This window comes from Camelus ferus, chromosome 13 (genome assembly GCF_009834535.1).
Source record: "Camelus ferus isolate YT-003-E chromosome 13, BCGSAC_Cfer_1.0, whole genome shotgun sequence".
NCBI lineage: Eukaryota > Metazoa > Chordata > Mammalia > Artiodactyla > Camelidae > Camelus > Camelus ferus.
This window is the reverse complement of record NC_045708.1, coordinates 52,356,068-52,381,465: the sequence shown is the minus strand read 5'-3', so window position 1 is coordinate 52,381,465 and position 25,398 is coordinate 52,356,068. Positions and strand designations below refer to the sequence as shown.

The following is a 25,398-nucleotide window of genomic DNA, read 5'->3' as shown; positions in this document are numbered from 1 at the left end:
ACACGCAGTTTTATTTTGTACCCAATTTCATGAGAGTCTTTCCTCCTCTAATGAGCACTCTGGAGCCAGGAGTGGCGTTTTAGAAATCTACTAGCTCAGTGTATGGCACGAAGTAGATGCTTAGCAAATGTTTATTGAATGACTGTCCTGTGCATTTCAGTGACATCACATCCTGCATGCCTTGGGCGGCAGCCTGCACTCCTCAGCGGGAGGCCCAGAGGTCGGAGGGTTTAAGTCATTGTTTATATCATGCATCGAGTAGCTCAAGCTCAGACTATGGTTTCAGACGGTCCACAAGGAACGCGGCCATCAAGAGTGCCGGATCTTAGCTTCCCAGTTCAGAGATTCCACCTTGGGGCACACACGCCGCTTGAGAGGCGCCGGCGCTCGGCTACTCTCCGGGAATAGAACGTGCGAGGGAGGGAGGGGGCAGCTCACTTATCGCGGTGTTTCCTCCCTCCTCCCTCCCGGGGGAGCTCTCGCGAGAGAAGCCAGGGGAAGATGGCCGTGCTCTGTTTTTCCGTGTGAGGCAGTGGCGGCGGCTGCGGTGGTGGGGACCGGGATCCTGGTATCGTGGGCACCTGAACTCTAGCTCCCCCCAGCGAGCGCGCGTCCCTTGGTGCCTAGGCGAGAGCCGGCTCTTCTTCCTCCGGGAGATGCGTTTGTCCCGGGCTCGGGGGCGCTCTGGGAGTTCATGCTGCGCTGGAGGCTCCTGGCCACCGCTCTAATCGCCTTGTGCCGCCGCAGCGCCAGCTTCGTCGCCCGCGGTGAGCCTCCTGGATCCCCTCTCTGCCCCTGGTGGCAATGACCGGGGAGAAGATCCGCTCACTGCGGAGGGACCACAAGCCCAGCAAAGAAGAGGGGGACCTGCTGGAGCCCGGGGATGAGGAAGCGACGGCTGCCCTCGGCGGCACCTTTACCGGAGGCAGGATTGGCACGGGCGGCAGCAGCAAGGGCGGCAGAGCCTGTCATAAGATCTTCAGTAACCATCACCACCGGCTACAGCTGAAGGCAGCTCCGGCCTCCTCCAATTCCCCCGGCGCCCCAGCCCTGCCGCTGCACAACTCCTCCGTGACTACCGCCTCCCAGTCCCCGGCTCTTCTAGCAGGCACCAACCCCGTTGCTGTCGTCGCAGATGGAGGCAGTTGCCCCGCACACTACCCGGTGCACGAGTGCGTCTTCAAGGGGGATGTGAGGAGACTGTCTTCTCTCATCCGCACGCACAATATCGGGCAGAAAGATAATCACGGTGAGGAGTGCTTGCCCCTCTCCACCTCTCCTAGGTTGTGCTTCCCCAGGGCTCTGGAATCGTAGGCTTCTCTCAAACAGATCCTTCTTTCCTCTCCTTTGCCTATTACCCGAGCCAAATGCTCGTAAATCATGACCGATTCAGTAACAAGCATGCCAGTGGTCTGGGGATTGGTTCTTGTGGGTGCAAAGGAATGTTTCTTCCTTGCCCACTTCAAACTGTGAGAAGCTGTTTTGTTTATCTTTGAGTCAGGGCTTCAGTGTGTTGATTCTTGAATATAAGAAATTTTAGGTTGCCACTCTTCTAACCTGGCCTTCTTCCTTTGTTTTTAGAACTATGTCTTTTCTTTTTCTACCCGCCCCCTCCCCCCCCCCATCTGGAATTTTGAACGTCTAAATTGCCCACCTACCTTCATTACCCAGGTAATCCCAATTAGGCTGCCAACTGGTTGTGATTTCTACATGCCATCATGTTGTCTATTTTTTATTTTCTGCTTTTAGGAAACTTTGATACAAAGTGTCTACACTTTGCAAATGCTTTGGTTTCTGAAAGACAAATTTGTTGGCATTTGATACCTAGAGCAAGTAAAGTGACTGAGAAGCTACGATTTTGTTGGAGTTGAGTTTTTCCACTTGTTTTACATAGATAATTGCTAATAGTAATGTTTCATCTTGATGACGTGTGACTAAAAATAGTATTATGATTTCTCATAGTAACTTCATCATGTCCTATATGACAAAATATAATGTCATTTGTTATTCAAGGACTGTATTTCTACTTTTTGCCTTAATTTATTAGCTGAATTTTTTCAGTTTCTTCTAGAAACATAATGTGATTGAGTTGACATTTAAGCAACAGTGAATTTATTAATGAAAACTAATATAAACACTGACATTTTCGACATTTAATAGGTAGGCCATTTTAAACCGGGTTGTTGGCAAATACTGTTGATAGCTCTGCTTTTAACTGAACATGACTACTGAATACATTCAGTTAGGACACACTCGACTCTACAGAAAATAACGTAACACATTACTGAAATACTTACCTGTGGAGTAAGCTCTCTTAATTACATTGGACTCTAGGCTTCTTATCTAAAATTAGGGCAAAAATTGAGATTAAAAAAATGAGTAAGATTTCTGTTGGTTGTGTAATTCTCTAACGACTGCATTTGTATTATGAATTTACAGTATTGTAATAATATTACTACCTGTTATTTATCAAAATTCAAATCCCCAAAAATGTTCCTGAAAGCTGCACCCAGTTTTTCATTCCTACATTTAATTTATCTAACTATTTTACTATTGTTGCAACGAGCATAATATTGTTTGTTGATGGTAATTATATTATAACCCTTTGGGAAACAGCTTGTAGTGGAAGATGTGTTGTAGCTTTGTGTTATTTAGTTATTAGGAAATTTTTCACATTTTGTCATCGTAGAATGGTTTATTTTATGGCCATTGCCTTTAAAATAGAGTTCAGTTACCTTGAAATATACCTGAAAACAGATAAAACTTTCTTTTGAGAGGTGATTTCCTTTGAAAGGAGAGAGATGACTATGACTGACAAAGTATGATGGTATAGTATGTTAGAACGGATTTTCTTGGTTGATCACATAAGGTACTGAATTGCAGGATTATTTGGATTGCATATCTGTTACCCAGAATTTAGAAGTTGGTTTGTTAAAATAAAAATTGTGTTCAAAGTAATTAGAATCCTAAGTACCCTTAAACTTTTCCTTAGCCCACTGAAATTTTCCTTTTAAATTGTTTTGATATACCAAATGCTTGAATTGTACTTAGCTGCACTTACATTATTGCTATTTTTTTAAATTGAAGTATAGTTGATTTACAATGTTGTGTTAGTTTCTGGTGTACGGTACAGTGATTTAGTTATATATATGTATTTATATATTCTTTTTCATTAGGTTATTACAGGATATTGAATATAGTTCCCTGTGCTATATAGTAGGACCATGTTGTTTATCTATTTCAATATAGTAGTTTGTATCTGCTAGTCCCAGACTCCTAATTTATCCCTCTCCCACCTCTCCCCTTGGTAACCATAAGTTTGTTTTCTATGTCTGTGAGTCTGTTTCTGCTGTGTAAATAAGGTAATTTGTATCATTTTTTAGATTCCACATGTAAATGATATTCTGTGATATTTATCTTTCTCTATCTGATTTACTTCACCTAGTATGATAATCTCTAGGTCCATCCATGTTGTTGCAAATGGCATTTCATTCTTTTTTATGGCTGAGTAGTATCCCAGTGTGTGTGTGTGTGTGTGTGTGTGTGTGTGTGTGTTTGTGTACATTTACCACAACTTCTTTATCCATCCATCTGTTGATGGATATTTAGGTTTGCTTCCATGCCTTGGCTATTGTAAATAGTACTGCTGTAAACATTGGGGTGCATGTATCTTTTTCAATTAGAATTTTCATCTTTTCCAAATATATGCCCAGGAGTGGATCATATGGTAAGTCCATTTTTAGTTTTTAGTGGACTCTCCATACTGTTTTCCATAGTGGCTGCACCAAATTACATTCCCACCAACAGTGTAGAGGGTTCCCTTTTCTCCATACCCTCTGTTGCATTTATCGTTTGTGGACTTTTTAATGATGGCCATTCTGACCAGTGTGAGTTGATACCTCACTGTAGTTTTGATTTGCATTTCTTTGATAATTAGTGATATTGAGCATCTGTTCATTTGCCTGTTGGCCATCTGAATGTCTTCTTTGGAGAAATGTGTATTTAGGTCTTCTGCCCATTTTTTGATTACATTGTTTGGTTTTTTTGTTTGTTATTGAGTTGTATGAGCTGTTTATATATTCTGGAAATTAAGCTCTTGTCAGTTGCATTGTTTGCAAATATTTTCTCCCATTCTTTAGGTTGTCTTTTCATTTTATTTATGGTTTTCTTTGCTGTATAAAAGCTTATGAGTTTGATTAGGTCTCATTTGTTTGTTTTTGCTTTTATTTCTATTGCCTTGGTAGACTGCCCTAGGAAAACATTGCTATGATTTTTTTGCCTATATTCTCTTCTAAGAGATATATGATGCCCTGTCTTATGTTTAACTCTTTAAGCCATTTTGAGTTTATTTTTGTGTATGGTGTAAAGAAGCGATCTAACTTTATTGATTTGCATGTGGCTGTCCAGCTTTCCCAACACCACTTGCTGAAGAGACTGTCTTTTCTCCATTGTGTATTCTTGCCTCCTTTGTCAAAGATTAATTAACCATAGGTGTCATTATTGCTATTTTTGATGAATATAACCAGTGGTTCACATACCTGTGGAAAGTGTAATTGTTGTTTTCCCTGCAATATATGTTCTCATGCTGCAGTGAAGACTCCTAGGAAGAGTAGCTTCTATTTAATGTGCTACTTCTTTAATCTCCTTTTCCTTTGTAGCTGCATAAGTTCTCTGTTAGATTCCATTACTTTACTCTTGAAATTGTATTAACCTGGATACTTTATTTAGACTTTATAAAGACTTTCAAATTACAAAAGATAAATGCTTTTTAGTCAATGAACAAAAACAAGCTATATGTTATATTTGGACTGTTATAACCTGATAAGTACATAGCAGAATCATACACTCGTACAGGTGCATAGCAGAGCCATACAGTTACACCACATCATATCACATAGTTTTATATTCACTAGAAGTTCCTTCCACAATATGATGATATCATCATAGATACAACTTACTAAGTTGGTCAGCACTGTACTGAGTGTTTATGTGCATTATCACATTTAATTTTCACAATAAGCCTACAAGGCAGATGGTTTTATCCTTCAAATAAAGGTGAGGAAAGTGAAGCCTAGAGACACAAGGAAACTTTGCCAAAGTTGTATACTTAGTTTAAGTTCCAAAGCTGGCAAATGAACTAACAGCAAGGACTCCAAAACCCATGATCAACCTCTTTGTAAATATTTGCAAGGTTCAGGACCTACTATTTTGCAAAGTAGTCAGTTCTAATAATGTGTTGTGACAATTTACAACAAAGTTCTTTAATATACATTTTCTCACTTAGTCCTTGTAGAGAGATATTGCTGTTGAACAGCTCTAAGAGATTGTCTGTAGAGCCCAAATCTGTTACTCTTATTTGTTGTTTCTTTTTTAATGTATTGGCACAGATAAATGGGTGGCCTCATTCACACGGTAGTCCTTTATATATTTGACAAGCACTCTTATGTTCTCCTTATCTTCAAGTTAAACATTCCTAACTTTTGTATCCTTCATATGACATGGTTTGTAAAGTGCCAAGAATGGTCCCTGAAACATTGTATATACCGTATGTGTATTAAATAAGTAAGTGAAAATCTTAGTCATCTTCTTTTAGTGAAACTCTAGTTAGTTAATTCTTCCCTTTGAGGATATCCAGAACTAATCTTAAGCAAAGACAAAAAAGGAGACTATATTTATTGCTGTATGCAATACACATTTAGTGATGTTTTACTAAAGAGCACACGTTAAATAATGCACTACAAGAGTTTGTGGATTTTTAATACTGTTTTTTCTCACGTAAGTGGCTGTCTTTCCATTCTATCCCTTCTGGTGCTTACGTTTTTTTAACTTCAAAACAGGCCTTTACATTTATTAAATTTTATCTTGTTAGATTTGATCCTTTATTCTACCTACTTTGAAAGCTTATTGAATCCTAATTTGGTCACTGTTTAGCTCACTGTTCATTAGCTCTCTCAGTTTGCAGTGGTCTCTCAACTGAAGAACTTTTTTTTTTTGGTGTGTGTCTATATGTGTATTTACAAATTATTGTCAAATTGAATAGGAGCAAGGATAGAGCTTTTTCTTCTGTGGTAAAATGTTGGTTGAGTTTGAATTGCTTTTTCTCAGCCATCAGTTATTTTGAGGAATATTGTGTTTGGATCCAAAGATATCTCTTGAAAATAAGTTAAATACAGTAACAGCCATAACATCATATATATCTTGTGTTTAGATATGCGAGTGATTCTGACTCATGGTATATTTAGTAACAACTTTTTTTGGATTGGGGAAAAATTTACATTACATTAAGTGTACTCAAATTGATTAAACCTTTTATCATTAGTATATCTGTAGTTATATACCACTTTTTTTTTAGTATAGAATTAAAATTTAAGTCTAAGCCTTTTTTTTTTTTTTTTTTACATTGAGTTAAAGATTTTTCTGAATCTTTTTGCCATTGGTTGTTAAGCAAAGCATCATGGTGACATACTATTTTTTTTTATAGTTGATACTAATGATTTTTACTTCTTCACTTTTAGAATTGAGAATGCTTATGAAGTATGAAGTATATAGAAGACTTTCTCGATTCTGACTGTATTTTCCATATGTTAAACATGTAATTTTGTTTTTTCCCTTAATTGAGTTAAATATCCTTGGAAGTTAAGCACCTTATTTTGGTCATTAGTTAGACTCTTTCAGGTGCCAGAGTGATGAAAGTCCTTGATATGTGAGTTGCTCAAATCAGCCTTTCCTAGATGTAAAAAATTTCTGATCTATTCTGAGATTTGGCAGTTTTCTACTGCTTTCAAGTACAGTGTCTGCCATGTGACAAGCCATCTTCTCTATTCACAGTTAACTTTCATTTTTACTGAGTTGTAGTATAATCTTCTTGAAGCTGTTTCACACAGTCATTAGAGATTTCAAATTTAAGATAAAATTTAGTTGAGAGTATCCCTGCCAATGCAGGTAACTCAATGAAGTGATAAAGAAATTATCTTATGTTATATTGTCTAAAATCTCTGCCTGATGGCTGGCAGGTTTCCTCAGACAGGGATTTTGAAGTATCTTATATTCAGAAAGATTAAAAATGTACATTTGAAAATTGAGGCAATAGGATAATCTATTTGGTGCCCATATAATATGTTTATTTTGGCTTATTCTGTGTAAATTAATTTTTTCGTGTTGTTTTCTCTGCTTTGTTTTTGTCACTAACATCTTTATGATGAGTGATGCAAGAGAATAGTGCACAGTATGTCTGAGACAAGGCGACTATAAAGGTAAACTTTGCATGGCAATAAAAACCTTGAACTAAGTTTCAGGTGAACAGTTTTAGCCAAGAGGCACCTCTGATGTGAAACATCTCTGAAAGAACACTAGTAGTTTTGTATTTATCTGTTCTTGTGTTTTTATGGTCTTTTCTGAATTTTGTTTTTGAAAGGCATACCTCATTTTCTCTAGTAAAAAAAGTGATTTCTGGAGGCCGAAGATAGCCCATTAAAGTTTTCTGTACTGTCACTGGCTTCAAGAGTGATTTGGCTGTGAAATCTGTCACTCCCCTGATCTGTGGGATTGACTCAGTTGATCCTCATGATTATTTGAATGTGACTTTCATTCTTTCACATCTTCCTGCACGTGCATTTCTGCGTGTGCAACAGAATAGGACTGTCCTGGGGCTAAGTGGCTGTTTCCTGATGACATCATCATTAGCACTATAGAATGTGAACTACAACTTAAAATTGTGATATGAGCACATCTGCAGAGCTACCCCTGCAGACCTACCTACATGAGAGGGACGGAGGAATCCTCTTTTCCCATTTCCTTCACTGAACTACAATAGGAGTGGGAATTCTGATCTTCCAACTTTGGCAAAAAAGGAAGCAGAGATGAACATGTATGTTGTGTCTTGGCATCCTCAATAAGGTAGGAGAATTCTGGAGGACTTATTGGAGAATTGACTATGTCTGCTCCAAGTTAATGTCATTCTGAAGTCATAGACATCTAATGAAGAGTACACGGTAGTTGTCAGGATGCTTTGGGTTCTAGAAAATGAGTGTAGATTCTCAAAAGTTGGATGGAAGCTGGGCAGACAATATGTTCCTGTTCATATACCATTTATTTCATTGGGGCAGAGATGGAAGATCAGTTTTCGAGCAAGACTGAAGCATGTCAAATGGGGCTAGGGAAAAGGAAAAAGATCTTTTTTCAAACTGTTGAAAGATGATGAATGGTGTTATCAGGGTATGTGAGGTTTAACCGTGTGGTTTAGTAGCATTTCATCTGTTCCTGAGCCTGTTACTCTTGCTGATATCCCAGAGGTTATCTGCAAAATCAGAAGGTCATCTCTATGTTTGGAATCAGATCTGAGTTTGAAACTATGCTTTTCTACAAGCTGGTTTTTATGAAGTTATACTATTTACGTAACTGCTGACATAAGTAAATATATACCTACCTCTTGGGGGATTATAGTCTCAAATGGCAGACTGCATTTGAAAATATTTTAACTCTGAAAGCTCATATCATAGTAATATCCATTAATATCAATATCTTGCTCTCACTTTTGCTGTGAAGTACCTTCCAGCAGAGGACATTCTAATTTTTTTTTATAACAAGGTATAACACATTAATGTTTAAATGTGGGTGAAAGGGGCTGAAATTACAGCCCCTGCATCATTAATTGAAAATGTGAGCAAAGTAGGGGGCACCTGGACTTGAACTGGGGACCTCTTGATCTGTAGTCAGATGCCCTGCCCCTGAGCTGTACCCCCAGTACAGTATAGTTTTTGAGGTTTAGATAGGACTTCATTCAATTTTTATCTGATACTTGAATTTATACTGTCCGTCAGTCTGCTAAAAGGTTAGTTTATTTGGTTCTCTTGTAAGTCATCTTTAGTCTACTACTGGTGTAACTCAGGTCAGTATATTTGGATTCTTGACTGTAGATACCTATCAAGCATGTTAATTCATCCTCTCTTACTCAGCACTGTGCTGACTTCTGTAAATCTACGTGTGCTGAGTTGCATAGCTTCTTGGATATTGGTTGGCTTTCATAGAGAATCACGTGGAGACCTGCATTGTCCCGGGATAAAATGCTTTTTGGAGAGTAAAAACAGATTTTAACACTACTCTAATGGTTCTTTGTAACTTTTTTTTTTTTTGTTATTGTTCATTTATTCCTTGATTTAACATACACACACACACACACACACACACGGATTTAACACAAATCCTAATACTTGATAAACAGTGTTTTAGGTGCTGGGATTATAGCAGTGAATAAAACGAACAAAGTCCCTACTCTCAGGAAGCTTACATTCTAATGGGGAAAGATAAATAATAAACTAACAAATGTATGGTAATGATAAATATTATAGGGTAAAATAAAGCAAGTATTTAAAGTATATATAATAGTATTTAAATAAATAATATTTAAAATAAATAATAGTATTTAAAGACTATTCTGCTCAGATTGGTGTTATTACCAAATGTGATTTTAAAAATTTTGTTTAGTGAAATGTCTTGGCATTTGGAAGCTCTGCATAATTCAGTCAACCAGTATTTTTCAGGTTGATCAATTCATGATGTTTCAAAATCATACATTAGTAAAAGGTCCATTCAAAGTGCAAGGGAAACCAATGGATTTCGGTGTAACATAGTACAAAAAATTTAATAATATGGTTTTAGATTTCATACTGCAGCAAACCTTTAAGAAATGACCACTTACCGAGTTTTGATATAGTATCAAAGAATACATCTGATTATTTGAAAAGCTGTTAAAATACTCCTTCTTTCAACTGCATATCGTCTGAATCTGGATTTTTTTCATATACTTCAAATCAAAACAACAGTTTATACCAGAAACAGTTATAAAAACCCAGCTATCTTCTATTAAGCTGGACATTAAAGAAATTTAATTTATTTTAATTTTTAATTAAAGAATTTAGTATAGCACCATTTTTGTTGCTCTTTTTGTTTGTTTGTTTGTTTTTGTTTTAGGAAAATTGGAATTGCCTTTTTTCATAAAAAATTTATATTGAAATATCATGGGTTTATTGTAATTTTAAACTTAGTAAAGAAAATTTTAAAACAATTTTAATTTTTAATATGGTAAATGTCAATAAATTTATCCATATAAAGATTTTTGGGATCTTCAGTAATTCTTAAGAGTATAATGGGGTCTTGAGACCAAAAAGTTTGAAATCTGTTGATACAGTAAGAAGAATAATTTATGAGTATTTTAGTGTCATGACTCCCACAATTTCTAAATATGTAATTTTAGGAAATTACTTAACTATTTTTAGATTTATTTTTCTTAGGTGTGAAACAGGAATAATGTTTTTCTCACAGGGTTATGGAACAAATTAAATAAGGTGTATAATGTATACAGCATAGTGCTGGGCACATACTGTGTAATAGACGCCCAGTAATTGCCAGGCATTTGGTTGATCATTTCCATACTTTAACATTATAGTGGACTTAATGTTTCTGGAATGTTTTTCACTCACCTGACGAAACAGAGTTAGATTTTTGTTTACTACGTTAGCGCCAAGGCATCCAATTTCAGATTTAAGAGCTATATTTTGAAAAGTTGACAGAGAAGTTTATTTTAAGTTTCTCATATCTATTGTGTAACAAATTAGCTTAAGCAGCAGGTTGAGGACTTAGAAAACTGAGGAGATAATATATGAAGGTTCAAACTAGGATGCTTGAGCACTTGGTTTCATTGTACATTTTGTCAGTAAAGTAAATGTGGTTGGATAGATGATGATGATGATTTTGCATTTAAAATATTGAAATCATAGTATGAAATTTGGCATCCTTAATTGTAGTATGTATTTCAGATTATGTTCTTATCTGTAAAATGAGAATGATTAGATTGTTGAACTCAAAGTCATTTCAAAAATCTTTTGAAATTGTGATTAATTTGGACTTGTAATGGGAAGTTCATTTGTAACTCCAGTAGGTACTGATACTTTTACCCTTTCATCTGTATGTTCTTGGAGGGTTTAAGGAAACAAAGAGTAATTAGGTGTATAAATGCATTGACTTCTTCACCTATATGCTTAGTCTAGTCTCTGGTGGGTTCTACTTAATTTTTGTAATTTTTTGAATAGTTACTACATTCACATGCTATAAAATTATAAAAAGATATAATAGGATACAATGTAAAAGTAAAATTTCCCTCCTGTTCATCTTTACCCACCCAGTTATCCTCTTTGGCAGCAACTAGTGTTACCAGTTCTTTGTTTTCTTTTTCTGTTATCATTTAGACCATGGTACTTTTTTTTTTTTCCCCTTGAAAGATAGAGAAGTGAAGAAAGAGAGCTATTACTACCTTTTCTGCTGTTAGGACAGAAAAGGATATTAAGAAATTTACATGTTTGATTTTAAATGTCTTTCTCTTTTTTTTATTGTCAAATTTATATCTCCAGACTAGACTTCTTAGAGTTCCAGATTTTGTAATTATCTCCACTTGGGAATCTTAGAGATATTTCAGAATTTACTTGTCCAAAATGGAGTTGTCATTTTCCACTTCCCACCTGGCCATCCAGTAAATCACATCATTAACTATCCAGTTCTCAAGCCTCAGTCATTGGGATCATTCTTTATCTCACCCCCCCCACCCCCTTTACCCATACACATCTAATTGACAGATTCTTTTGAATCAGTCTACTTTGTCCACTGCTACTGTTGCCTGATAGATGCAACCAGTGTTCCAGGTTCTTGTCCCATCCCAGAAAGAATTCAGAGACAAGACTTAGATGTTAAAAAGGTAAAGTGAGGATTTATTAAAGGATGGATAGTACACTCTCAGGGGAGAGCAGGCAGGCTCAGGTGAGCGGCTGCCCTGAGTTTCTTCGGCAAGTTAGCTACATAGGGTGTGAAAATGAGTGGGCAGAATATTCATTGGGGAGGCAAAGGTTTGGGGTCGTATTCCCTGATTATCATCCCAACTCCACCTTCCCAAAGGGAGGAGGGATTTTTGTCCTTGTTTAGTCTGGATGGTAAGTGTCATGGCGTCAGTGCATGATGGGTACTTCTGATCTGCAAGGCTAATTTTATTGAAATGAGGGCGTAATGAGTAAAAGGTTACATTCGGACACTGGAAATTCCTGCCTTTTCTGACCTTTCTTTGTTGGTCTCCAGGCCAAAAGGTGTGGCTCCTTAACAGCCCAAAGATTCCAGCTTTTCTTTCTCTGCCCAGGGATCCCTGCTGCTCACATGATGTGTGGTTTCCTGCATTTGGCCTGTGCCCCTCCTTTCTGCCCAATTCCTGCCATTTGGTCTGTGTCCCCCTTTCTCTGTTCATATCTAGCTATCTGCCTGCTGTAACACTACCACTTTGAGATCAACCAATTTTTATTATCTTTCCCCTGGAATACTGCCCCAGACTCATAACTAGTCTCCCTATGTACCTTTCTATCCCATTCTTTGTGTGGTAGCAAGAGTGATCTTAAAATGTAATTTGTATCATTTCATATCCCTGCTCAAGATTGTTTAATGCCTTTTCCACTTAAAAAGTAAGTTCATATTTCTTACCATAGTTATAGAACCCTGCATGATCTGGCCCTTGCCTTCTCTGATATAATCTTGTACAAATCTCTCCTTTTTCCCTATGTCTGGCCATGCTTGTTTTCTTTCAGTTCCTTGAATATGCCAAGTTATTTCTGGCCTCTGCCTATAATGCTTTTCTTCTCATTTTTTGATTTTTTGGTTCCTACTTAGCTTTTAGATCTCATTTTAAACATTATCTTGTTAGATTTTCCTGACTTAAGTATCAGAAAGTATGTCTCCCTTTATTATTTTCAGTCTTAGCCTTTATTTTTTTTTAACACTTAAAATCTGTTTTGTTCTATTTTATATTTATCTTACTCTTCTTTATGAATATTAGCTCCACGAGGGCAAGAATTATTTCTGGCTTGTTAATGGTTGAATCTCTAGTGTCTAGCACTATGCTTCACACATAGTAATGTTCAGTAAATATTTATTGATTGGAAATGAATAGATTTTACTTCTAGGTGAAATGTTGGAGAAATAACAGAACCTATGAACTCTTCTAACTTTATATTAAAATACAATAATGAATCTAGAATCAAGTAAACTATATTATGAGAAATTAAGAGTAACATAATATGATTATGTATGGAAATTATATTGATAATTGACAAGTGTTCTGTCCTGGAAGCAATGTAACGTGATAACTGACAGGTGTTCTGTCTTGGAGGCAGTGTAGTGGGACATGAAACCCTTAGTGATTAGAGCATGGGTCTACAAACATTTCATTAAAGAGCAAGATAATAAATACTATAGGCTTGAAGACCATACCATTTGTTGCATGAAAGTAGCCATGAACAATTCATAAACAATCAGCATGTGACTATTCCAAGAAAACTTTATTTATGTCGTGTCCCTGAATTACACAATAAAGACATTTCTAATATAGGAAACAGATGGTAGCAGCAAGTTTGTGCCCTGCAGTAAACTTATCCCTTCCTCTTGTTTTTATTTATTGCTATCATTAGGACTTATAACAGTAGAAAAAAAGTTAAGCTTTTTCTGGTACCTTATTTTGAATAGAGAAATTCACACCAAAGAAGCAAGTGGACAAGAAAGCTTATTTTATTCCAGAGCTAGACTAACCTGGGTGATGGTTGTTAAGGAAAAAATAAGTCTGGCAAAAAGGAAGAGTTTTGCTTCTAAAATTATTGGGAGCATGGTAAGTTTTTACTGCAGTTTTAACAGCCTTACTTATCCCTCACTTCCTAATTTTTAAACAGCTTTATTCCAGTATAATTCACATAGCATACAACTAAACCATTTTAAGGTGTATAGTTAGATGGTTTTTGGTGTATTCAAAGTTGTGCAACCACACCACAATCAATTTGAGAACATTTTTATAACCTTAAAAGGAAACCGTGTATTTCTTACCTTTCATTGCTTCCTCCCCACCATTTCCCCCAGTGTAGGTTATCACTAATCTGCTTTCTGGCTCTTTAGATTTTATTATTCTCAACATTTCATATAAGTGGAGAACACAACATGTCGTCTTTCATTTAGCACATTATTTTTAAGGTTCATTCATGTTGTATGTAGCATGTATCAGTGTTTCATTCCTTTTTATTGCTGATTAATATTACATTGTATGGATATATCACCTTTACACGTTCATCAGTTAGTGGACGTTTGAATTGTTTCTACTTTTTGGCTATTATGAGTAATGCAGCTATGAATACTTGTATATAATTTTTATGTGGACATGTTTTCATTTTCGTGGGTGTATACCTTTTGCTGGGTCTTGTGGTAAATCTTTGTTTACCATTTTGAGGAATTGCCAAAGCACTTTCCAAAGTGGCTGCACTGTTTACTTGTCCAGCAGTGATGTTTGAGGATTTCAGTTTCTCCTCCTTGCCAGCACTTGTTATTACTTCTCTTCGATTACAGCCATCCTAGTGAGTACAAAGTTGTATCTCATTGTGGTTTTGATTTGTGTTTCCTTGATATTTACTGATTTTGAGCATCTTTTCATGGGCTTTGTGGCCATTTGTATATCTGTGGAGAAATGGTATTCATATTTTCCCATTTTTAAATTGGGTTGCCTTTTTATTGTTTAGTTATGAGTTCTCTATATATTCTGGATGTAAGACCCTTATAAGATACATGATTTGTAAAATACTTTCTTCCTCTGTGGATTGTCTTTTCACTTTTCTTGATGGCATCCTTTACAGCTCAAAACATTTTAATTTTGGCAAAATCCAATTATTTTTTATTGCTGTGCTATTGATGTAACCGAGAAGCCATTAACTAATCCAAGGTTACAAAGATTTATTCACCTCCCCTCCTTTTCCTTTAAAGAGTTTTATGGTTTTAACGCTTATATTTAGGTCTGTGATCTATTTTGAATTAGTTTTTGTGTATGGCACGATTGATTCATTGATTTATACTTCTGTCATTGTGCAAGTATATACTGTATTGATTACTGTGGTTTTTGTAGTAAGTTTTGAAATTGGAAAGTATGAGTCCTCCAACTTTGTTGTTTTTTTAAAGATTATTTTGGATATTCTGGGTCCCTTGAATTCTTATATGACTTTCAGGATCAGCTTGTCAATTTGTGCCAAAAAGCCAGTTAGGTTTTGATGCAGAGTGCTTTGAATTTATTGGGGAGTAATATTGTCTTAATAATATTTAATCCATGAACTTGGAATGTCTTTCCTTTTGTTTAGGTATTATTTTTTGATAATATTTTATGGTTTTGGGGTTGTAAGTCTTGCATCTTTGATTTCCATGAAGAAACTCCTCAATCTCTCAGCCATTTGATTTCTTTGTATTATTTAAAGTATTAGAATAGAGTCTTACAGTAAATTGCTTACATATCAGCTTTTTCTTTTATCTTCAGAGTTTAAAGGGGATTTCTGCTATTCATTCTCTTGAATGAACTGAGAGGAAAGTAACGATAATATGCTTGTCCTTTCCCATACTAGATCTGAATAAATCATTCCAGGATGGATGAGCAGAAAACAAAAAGTCCATTTGAGGATCTTTGAAATAAAAGAAGCATTGTTATAAGTATCCTGAAGATACTGTTAAGAATACTGTAAGAAAAGTTTAGAAAGTAATTATTTTGTTGTTTAGTAACATATAAAGCAATTTGTTTCTCTAAAATTGTTATATGATGATATGAAGAAAATAGGCCAAATTAAGAAAACACTGGAAATTTTAAAAAATGTAGTCACTTCATGAAAAATATCTAAATTAAATAAGTAAATAAAGTCTTGACAGTATAGAAAATTGAATGAGTGATGTACAAAATTAATTTGAAAGCAAAGACTGTAGTGGAAAAGGAGACAAAAGAATGGAGGTTATAGATACGTAGTATACCTGTCTAGATTTTATTTTATGAATAATATGTATTTCCAGAGAATAAAACAGAAAAAAATGGATCAGAGGCCATACCCAAAGATATTAAGAAGAAAACATTTTTGATCTAAAATTAGTTATTATTCTGAAGTTAGAGACAGCTCATAATGTGTTCCAGGGAAAATGAATAAAGAGATTCTGCATATCTTGGTGATATTTTAAAATGTAATGAAGCAGCCTACACACAAGTGAAAAGCACAGATTACTATTGAACTAAAATGGGTATCAGTTTGGCCTCAGACCTCTCCAATGGTAGAACATACTTGATATACCATCTTCAACTGTAGAATTCTTTCTAGCCAACTATTCATTTTCGAAAGTAATAGTAACATTATAGAAAATAGGCCAACCACCATGATATTCTTGAAAAATATTATTCAAAATATTATCCCAGATTGTAAGAGAGAAATTTAAATGACTAATCCAAGAAAGGATTTGTGCCAGAAAAGGGCTGATAATGAACATTAAAACCAGTTAAATATACCATAGATCAGTCTACTAATCATAGCAAATGTGGTTATAATCTTGAGAGACGTTCCCCCCAAAAGCCCCTTTGCTTCACATTTTGGAAGACGTGTATCTATAATGGGTAAGAAAAAGATTTATAATCATTGGGTAAATTAGTGAAACAAAAATGTGTATAAAGGAGAAATAAAAGTACTGACCTCTTTACAGTCGCATCAAAAACAGTAAAATACCTAGGAATAAAGCTGCCTAAGGAAGTGAAAGACCTGTACTGAGAAGACTGTAAGACACTGATGAAAGAAACTGAAGATGACGCAGCCATAAAAAATGAAATTTTGCCATTTGTTAAAACATGGATGGATTTGGAGGGTATTACACTAAGTGAAATAAGTCAGGCAAAGTCAGAATCTGTACGATATCACTTATATGTGGAATTGAAAAAATAAAGCAGACTAATGAATATAATGAAAAAGAAACTGACTCACAGATATAAGAGAACAAAGTAGTAGTTACCAGTGAGGAGAGGGAAGGTGGGGCAAGAAAGGGTTAGGGGATTAAGAGGTAAACTACTATGTATAAAATAAATAAGCTGTAAGGATATAAAGTACAATACAGGGAATATAGCCAATATTTTATAACTATAAATGGAATATAACCCTTAAAATTATGAATTACTATGTTGTACATCTGAAACATATAATATTGTACATCAAATATACTTCAATAAAAATGTACTGACCTCTATTTTTGTAAACGTAGAAGAGTGAAAAATGGAAATTTGATTGAGTCAGTGGTAAAGAAAAAGCTGTGAATGGCAAGATTCATTGCTAATAAAATTGAATTTGAGGTAAAATTGGTTTAAAAGTGCTAAGAGTATATTTTGATAAGTTATGATCATTAGTACTCAAATTTTTTTTGCATATTTATGCACTAATAGTACCAAAAAATAGAAAACAAAGTGTTACAAAGATGGAGAAAAGTTAACAAAATCAAAATAGAATTTCTGCCTCTTGTAATGATGAGCTAGGTAATTAGGACTAGTCTTTTTTAGAAGCAAGTAAGAACAAAATACTCTACTTTAAGGATATTGGTGATCCAACAAGATAGGACGGAATTACTGGGCCAACATCTGGCAGAAGATGGAAATCTAAAGATGTTGGCCTAGCATCGTATGTTTATTTTTCCTTCAGTAGCTTTTTTTGTGAATCTAGACGAAGTGATTAAGAGGCTGAGTGGTACTTTTGACAACCTCACTGAACTAAGAGGACAAAAAGATAGAGGTGAGGGCCTGCCAGGTGTGGGATATCTCTTAAACACACTGCTCTTTGGAATGGAAACTTGAAGAGCTGCACCTTAGGAATAAGGGTCAACTGCAGGTAAATCAGCTCTGATACAGGCTGAAGCATAGCTCTGAGTCATTTGTGAGGGCCAGAAAAAAGTGTCAATCCCTGCATTCATTGATCTAGTCTAGTACTCCCAGCTATGTGTCAGAAGCAAATGAAAGTATCTACAGGATTTGTTTCTTTAGTTTCAAAAGTTTTACACAGAGGGTTAATTAAATATGTCAAGCATATAGTTAAAGATGACCAGCATTATAGGGAAACTGGACAACATGAATGGAACCACAGAGAAACAAATAAGAAAAACAGACCCATCAGAGGTTCATTTATTGTAATTATTATTAGAGACTTTAAATAACAATATTTATTATGTTCTTGGGGGATAAGAGACAAGGTTGAATATTGAAGTGGAGAACTGGAAACTGTAAAAATTGAAATTATATGTTTGGAAAAGAACTAAATAGAAATTCCTAAGTGGAAAAATATAACTCAATTAAAAACTAAATAAATTGGCTTAATAAAAGTTTACACCCTGAGAAAGGCAGAATTTATGATCTTGGAAATAGGTCAAAAGAAAATATCTACAGTGAAAAATGGAAAGGGAAAGAAATTTTTTAAAAATTAGGGTAAGAGAAATTTTACATTAATTGAACCCCAGGAAAGAAGAGAGAGAATGGAGCTAAAGGAACATTTGAAGAGATAATTGCTGAGAATTATCAAAAATTGATGAAAGACACCAATTCAGAGATTTAAGAACTCCAACCCAAGCGGATTAAAAAGAGGATTCCATGTTGGAATGAAATGGCTGGGGGAAAAAGAAACTTCTGAGTTAACGTTACTTCCAAAAGAGCAATAGAAATTCCTATAGCTGACTTCTCAACAAACAGGAAACCGTAAGACCACACAGAATACTGAAGAAAATAACAGCCGATCAAGAATTATATACCCAGTACAATATCCTTCAACACTGAAGTCGAATACACATTTACAAACGAAAACTAAAGGAGATACTGAAGGATGTGTTTCAGAAGAAGGATGATTCTGATGGAAGGTTAGACAGGTAGGAAGGAATGAAGAGCAACAAAAATGGTAATTAAACCTGAATGGATATTGATTCTATAAGGTAAAAATAAAAACTCATGGGGCTAGATAACATCTGGATGAAGGGAATGAAGTTAGTGTTCTAAAGATGCTGACTTGCTCTCAAGAAGAGATGTGCCATTTAACATTTGACTTTGATAAAGGATGCATGTTGTAAACTTTAGAGCTATGCTGACTGATAGAAATACAATGCAAGTTACATTTATAATTAAATTTTCGAATAGCCACATAAAATAAAAAGTAGCTGAAATTGATTTTTAATACTATATTTAACTCAAAGTATCCAAACATTATTTTAATAACATCATGACCAATATAAAACATCATTGAGATCTTTTACATCCTTGTTTTTCATACTAAGTCTTTAAAAATCCCAATTTATGGCACATCTCATTTCAGACTAGCCACATTCCAGATGATCAGTAACTGCATGTAACTTCTATATGGGACAGTGCATCTCTAGAATAACTACTAAAAGAATAGTAAAATAAAAAAATATATATATATATACTTTCCACCCACAGATAAAAAAAAATGGAATAATGAAAATAATCAATCTAGAAGAAGGTAAGACAGATGAGAAAAAGGAACACGGAACTGGAAGGACAAATAGAAACTGGATAGTAGATTTAAACCCCAATATATCAGTAAGTAGTATAATATATGAAATTGAATTAAATGCTCCAGTTAAAAGACAGATGCTTTCTTACTGTATGAAAAAATACCTAACCACATGCAGTTGGAAACACATCTGAACTCTAATATGTAAAAGCTGAAAGTGAAAGGATTGAAATATATTTCATATAAATATCAATCCAAAAAACTTGATATAGTTGTATTAACATCCTAGTAGGTTTTAAAGCAGGAAACATCTGAGATGAGAGGTACTTTAAAATGAAAAATCGTTCAATGAACCAAGAAAATATAAAGGTTTGATTTGTACTTAATTACATAGCTTATAACTATATCAAGCAAAAATTGCTAGAACTATAAGAAGACATAGAATCCCCCCAATAGTGGGAAATCTTAACATTTCTCTTTATTTTTACCAACAAGTTCACACACACACACACAAAACCCAGGAAGGATATGAAAGACATGCACAACACAGACTAGATCTAGTAGGTTTAAATGAAATGGTGCACCCAACAACTGCAGGATACATGTTCTATTCAAGGATGCAGAAAGCATTTACAAAAATTGATCAGACTTGACCTTGAAGTATGTCTCAACATTTTCAGAGGACTGAAATTATACTGAGCCTATTCTCTGATCACAGTGCAATTAATCTAGAAATTATTAATAAAAAATAAAGATATATTAGGAAAAAGTGAAAAATCAAGCATCTAAGAATTCAAGAAGAAAAAGGAGAAACTAATTTGCTTAATTTCCCAGTTTGAGTCTATTTTACTCAAATAGCATAGAAGAAAAATAATAAAAGAGTGAGAATTATCAAATAAGAAAAACAGACATTAAGTAGCAATGTGCCAAAACTGTGCCAAAACTTTAAAAAGGTGCATATAATTAATAAGCTTCAGACTGATAAAAAAGAAAATACAAGTAACAAATGTGAATGAAAAATGGGTCATCTGCATAAATTCTGATGTCATTAATCAATTATAAAAGGATATTGTCAACAAACTGTATGCCAGTTAAGTGACAATTTAGATGACATGGAAAGAATCTTAGAAAATTTTAATTTCTTAAAATGAGCTCAAAAGAAATTAGAGAACACAAGTACTCTTGTCATTATTAAAGGCAATGAATCCATAATAAAAATGTTCACTCAAAGGAAATTAGGGCTAGATGGTTTTACAAGTGTATTCTTATAAACATTAAGGAAAAATAACACCCAAACCTTTACAGTTACATTACCTAATATGGAAACTGAGTTTGCAACCCTTGCCTAAGGTAATGCCTGTTGCATTTTCATGATGAAGTTTCTGTAACTATTGATATTAGTAAGATCTGTTGCTGTATATTCAGAGCTTTTTCTCATGCCTTTATTTACAAACGCTTATTACTGTCTTTCGAATGTCAGATGTGTATGGGAAGCATTTCATATAAGTAAATGGACAAAATATGTATCTTGTTATCCTGAGGTTAACATCTAATGAAGGAGACAGATGTTTACACATTTACAAATTGAAAGTACAATTTAGTGTTGTGAAAAGTGCTGTAATAAAAAGATAGGTAAAGAGGGCTTTGGGAACAGCAGAGGGACACCTGATTGCCTAGAGAAGACTTCACTGAGGAGGTGATGTTTGAGATAAGTCCTAAAAGGTAATTTTTAGTTTACCAGGCAGATGGGGAATATTTAGGAAGGATTAACAAAATATGTGTAAAATATTGAGAATCTGGCTAATTGGATAATTTATTGTATGCAGTTTAGATGAAATACAAGGTAAGGAAGTAAACAGGAGAAAAAAGGAAGGTAAGGACTTATTATCAAAAACCTTTTATGCCATGTTAAAGATAAATATGGAGTACTTTTCAGTCTTTTAAGTGAAACTATAACATGGTCAAGTTTTTGTTTTAAAATTATTATTCTGATATAGAGAGGAGATTGCAATGGGGCAAAACTGGAGGCAGGGAGACTGTTAAGAGGGTCGTTGCAAAAGATACTCAGGTAAGATGATGAGAGCTTAAACTGGAAGAGAGGCAGTGGGAATTAAGAATGATAGTCCAAAGTAAAGGCTTTGGTTTTGGTATAGTTAATGTTGAACTTTTGTTTCTGGTACTAATTTATTAACCCTTTTTTGTTTACTTTTTATGACTACTTTTTAGTTTTGATAAATTGTCATAGAATGTGGTTGCAAACTTATGTAATTATTTCAATATTTAGAAAAGGTGGAAGATGATCTTATTCTAGACCAGTCAAATTGGAAATTGATACTTATACATGTGGATTTTTTTTTTCTGGCACTGATCAGAAACAAAATAAATGTTTAGAATAACAAGGGGCTGTTTTTAGTAAATTGGAAAATGTGTATTTTCTACAGATCCACCTAGGCTTTAGCATTTTGGGACAGAAGAAATCGCTTTCCTTTGCAGTATACTGTATTCTTTTTTGGGGGGTGTGTAATTGGCATACATTATATTAATTTTAGGTGTATAACATAATGAGTTGATACTTACATATAGTGAAATGATCACCACAAGTCTAGTTAACATCCGTTACCATACATAGTTCAAAATATTTTTTTCTTGTGATAAGAACTTTTAAGATCTACTCATAGCAACTTTCAAATTTGCAATATAATATTACTAATATTACTAACTATAGTTGCCATGCCATACATTGCATTCCCATGACTTATTTATTTTTTAATGGAAAGTTTGTACCTTTTGATTTCCTTCACTCCTTTTGCCTACACCCTGCTCTCCATCACTGGCAACCACCAGTCTGTTCTTAGTATATATAAATATAAATATAAATATAAATATAAATACATATATATTTAAAAGAGTCTACATATAAGTGACATCATACTGTTTTGATTGCTTTAGCTTTGTAATATAGTTTGAAGTCAGGAAGCGTTATGCCTCCAAGTTTGTTGTTCTTTATCAAGACTGCTTTGGCTATTCAGGATCTTACAGGTGTATTTCTTTTACCATGAAGTAAAGACTTTTGCTGAAGACTTTGAAGACACTGAAAAATTTCAGTGACCCACAGATAGTTTCTCATATGGTATCAGTGAATGATTTATCTTTAAACTTTTTCTCAAGCATTTTCATTTAGTGTTTGAGCTGAACATGATGTTAGTTTTTAGTAGAAAAATTATGCCTTACTAAAAGTTCCTTATACAGAAAATTGAGAGTCCCTAACCTTACAGATTTTTTTTGACAATAGAAAAATCACTGACATAATTTTGTTGTTTTTTAGAGTTTTTCTTTAGTGTTTTTATGAAATAGGTATATGATTTCAACATGAGAAGAGAGAAAAATCAGTTTTACTAACTTCATATATGAAAATATCTGTAGTGAAAAACTTTTCTTCATTGCATGTTCCATATTGAATTAGCAATCAACAATGTTTAGATACAAATTTTTTTCATTTGCCTTGTCATTTTTATTCTTACCCATGTAAATTTTTAAAAATAATGTAGCATTATGAAAAGATAACTAGTTTACTAAAAGGTGTGAAATTTTGGGGGGATTGAATTTTGTCTTTTTGAAAAATAGTTTATATTGATAACTTGGCAACTATTGAAGCTTACTTGAATAGTATTGTGAGCAAAACTTCTTTTCTGGGGTCATACTTCAAATGCACATATGGTTATTAACAACCTGTATTATAGTGGTTTCCATATCTCTATTAGGTTGAAGTCTGAGGAATGAAAACTGGAATGTGTATTGCCTAATCACTAATGGAAATTTGTACTTCAGGTTTTTATTTCTGAAAAACATACTGTAAATTGTGCCCCTAAGTTGTCTTTTGTTTTGTTTTGTTTTAAGACCAAGAAATTTACTTTAATCTAGGCTTTAAAAAATTACTTACAGAGAAAATTTAAATTTAGTGAATTTATTTATGTCTCCTAAATCTTGCACAAAATACTATCTTGTAGATCATATACTACCTTGTAGATCATATACAAGTTTCTTAGAAAAAGTAATAAAAACTTGTTTTATCCTGTGTATGATTTCTTTATAAATGTATAGATAGCTCTTTTTATTGGCAAAAATTGTTCATTTGGTAAAAATGTAGTATCTGAAAATTAGTATACATACATTTTATTCGGTAGCTTTATTTTCAAATATTACTGTAAGCTTGCTTTATTTTATAATCAAGAGGTTTTTAGGCTATAAGTGTAACTTGGGGTATCATTTTGAAATTAGATTACCATTCTATAATATCAATTATAAGATATAGTTCAAACTCTAGAGCATAACCTACAAGTCCTCGTTAATTTATCTTTGCTCAACTTTCCAATTTCCTTATTGACTTTCTCCTTTAAGCTCTTTACCCCTAACCATAAACATTGTGTTTTATTTTGTTTTGTTTCCCAAATATAGGCTGTTTTTGCATTTGCATGTAATTTGGGGGAACTTTTTTTTGACATGGAATTCTGATCAGGGTTGCTTTGTTTACCTACAAATTTTTAACCCATTCTTCAAGACTCATTTTGGTGTAGTCTAGCTTCAATGTTTAACTCTTTCTGCATAGGCAAAACTAGGTGCTCTGCCCTGTATTCCATTATCATATTATACTCCCTTCTATTCTAGTAAATAATAGCAATTATTTATTTTCATATCAATCTCTAACAAGATGTCTGAACAACTTGAGGACTGGGATTGGATCTTATTTATATTCATCAGCAAGGTGGAGTATATAATAGATGTTTAAACTGTGTTCTGAATGAACAAAGAATGATGTAATAGAGAAGTTAGCAGAAAAGGAATCTGTGAAATGTGGAGAAGAAATCCCAAAAGCAAAATGGATATCTTTTATGAGGGGTAGATGGGAGAGAAGTAAGGACACATTGTGTTTAGAAACCATGGGATCCTCTGACTTTGACTTTGCCACATAAGCAAGATCATTTTGTCGTCACATTATTTTTGTTTAAAGCTTGTCAGTGAAATTTTTGAAGTAGCTTGAAACACTTAAATAATTTTTCTGATGATTTTACACTAATTTATGTATTTTTTTTATTTTAGGAAATACTCCTTTACATCTTGCTGTGATGTTAGGAAATAAAGGTTAGTAAATACTTTATTTTTTATGTTTAACTTCACTCATGTGCAGTCAGTTTTAAAATTTAAGATGATTTTTGTCTTTTGAATTTTAAAAAATTAACCTGATTATTCGATGTGCCAATTGAGTTTAAGATTCAGTATATTAAAAATTACAAATACTTTCTCATCTTCCATAGCACTCTTTTCAGAGAGTTAGTGGAAATCTAATACTAACCTTTATGCCTTTTGAAACTTTTTAGTTGGTTATTTTATCAAGCAAGTATTTATAATTTCAGGAGATTCTTAATTCTGAATATTAAGTTTGATTGATTATTATAATAAACTTAATATTCAAATAATTTTATAAGATTCTTTAATATGGACAGTTTTGTATATCTAAACTCATATTTGTAGCCTTTTTTATAGTAGATGGTTATAAAAACTTAGTACTTGTTTATTCTTCAAAAAAACACACAACTCATAGACAGGTGATTTAAAAGATCTACTACTTTAAGATTATTCCTAGATGCAACAAGTATTAGTTATCTGAATTCCCAGTAATCCTGGAAAGTGAGGATTCCAGATAGCTGATTGGCAACCCTTTGAATGCTAGATTTTTAAATTCTGGATGTGTTCGATAAAAATCTTTGGAAAACATATACTTTTGAATTCTTTTATTTGTTTGTTTGTTTAGGGGGAGATAATTGGGTTATTATTTTTTTAAACTTTTTTTTTATTGTGTTATAGTCATTTTATAATATTGTGTCAAATTCCAGTGTTAGAGCACAATTTTTCAGTTATACGTGAACATACGAATATTCATTGTTCGCATTTTTTTTCTCTGTGAGCTACCACAAGATCTTGTATATATTTCCCTGTGCTATACAGTATAATCTTGTTTATCTATTCTACATATGCCTATCAGTAT

At 34.0% G+C, this 25,398-nt stretch overlaps 2 protein-coding genes across 4 annotated transcripts in view; one reads left to right on the top strand and one right to left on the bottom strand.

Moving 5' to 3' along the window:
- Positions 1–95: 95 nt before the first annotated feature.
- Positions 96–696, bottom strand: HHLA3 (HERV-H LTR-associating 3). Its single transcript, XM_006195790.2, is given in 4 exon segments — positions 96–188; positions 190–219; positions 221–274; positions 604–696. Coding segments are annotated over 4 exon segments (270 nt in total).
- The window catches only part of ANKRD13C (ankyrin repeat domain 13C), a 79,270-nt gene continuing 54,214 nt past the window's right edge, over positions 343–25,398 (top strand). The window contains exons 1-2 of one of the 3 annotated variants that reach the window (XM_032494564.1): positions 343–1,249; positions 24,453–24,494. In XM_032494564.1, the coding sequence (XP_032350455.1) occupies positions 805–1,249; positions 24,453–24,494 (487 nt within the window). In that variant the 5' untranslated portion in view covers positions 343–804. The remainder of the gene's footprint in view (positions 1,250–24,452; positions 24,495–25,398) is intronic. The other 2 variants (XM_032494563.1, XM_006191024.3) reach the window with 2 other exon arrangements.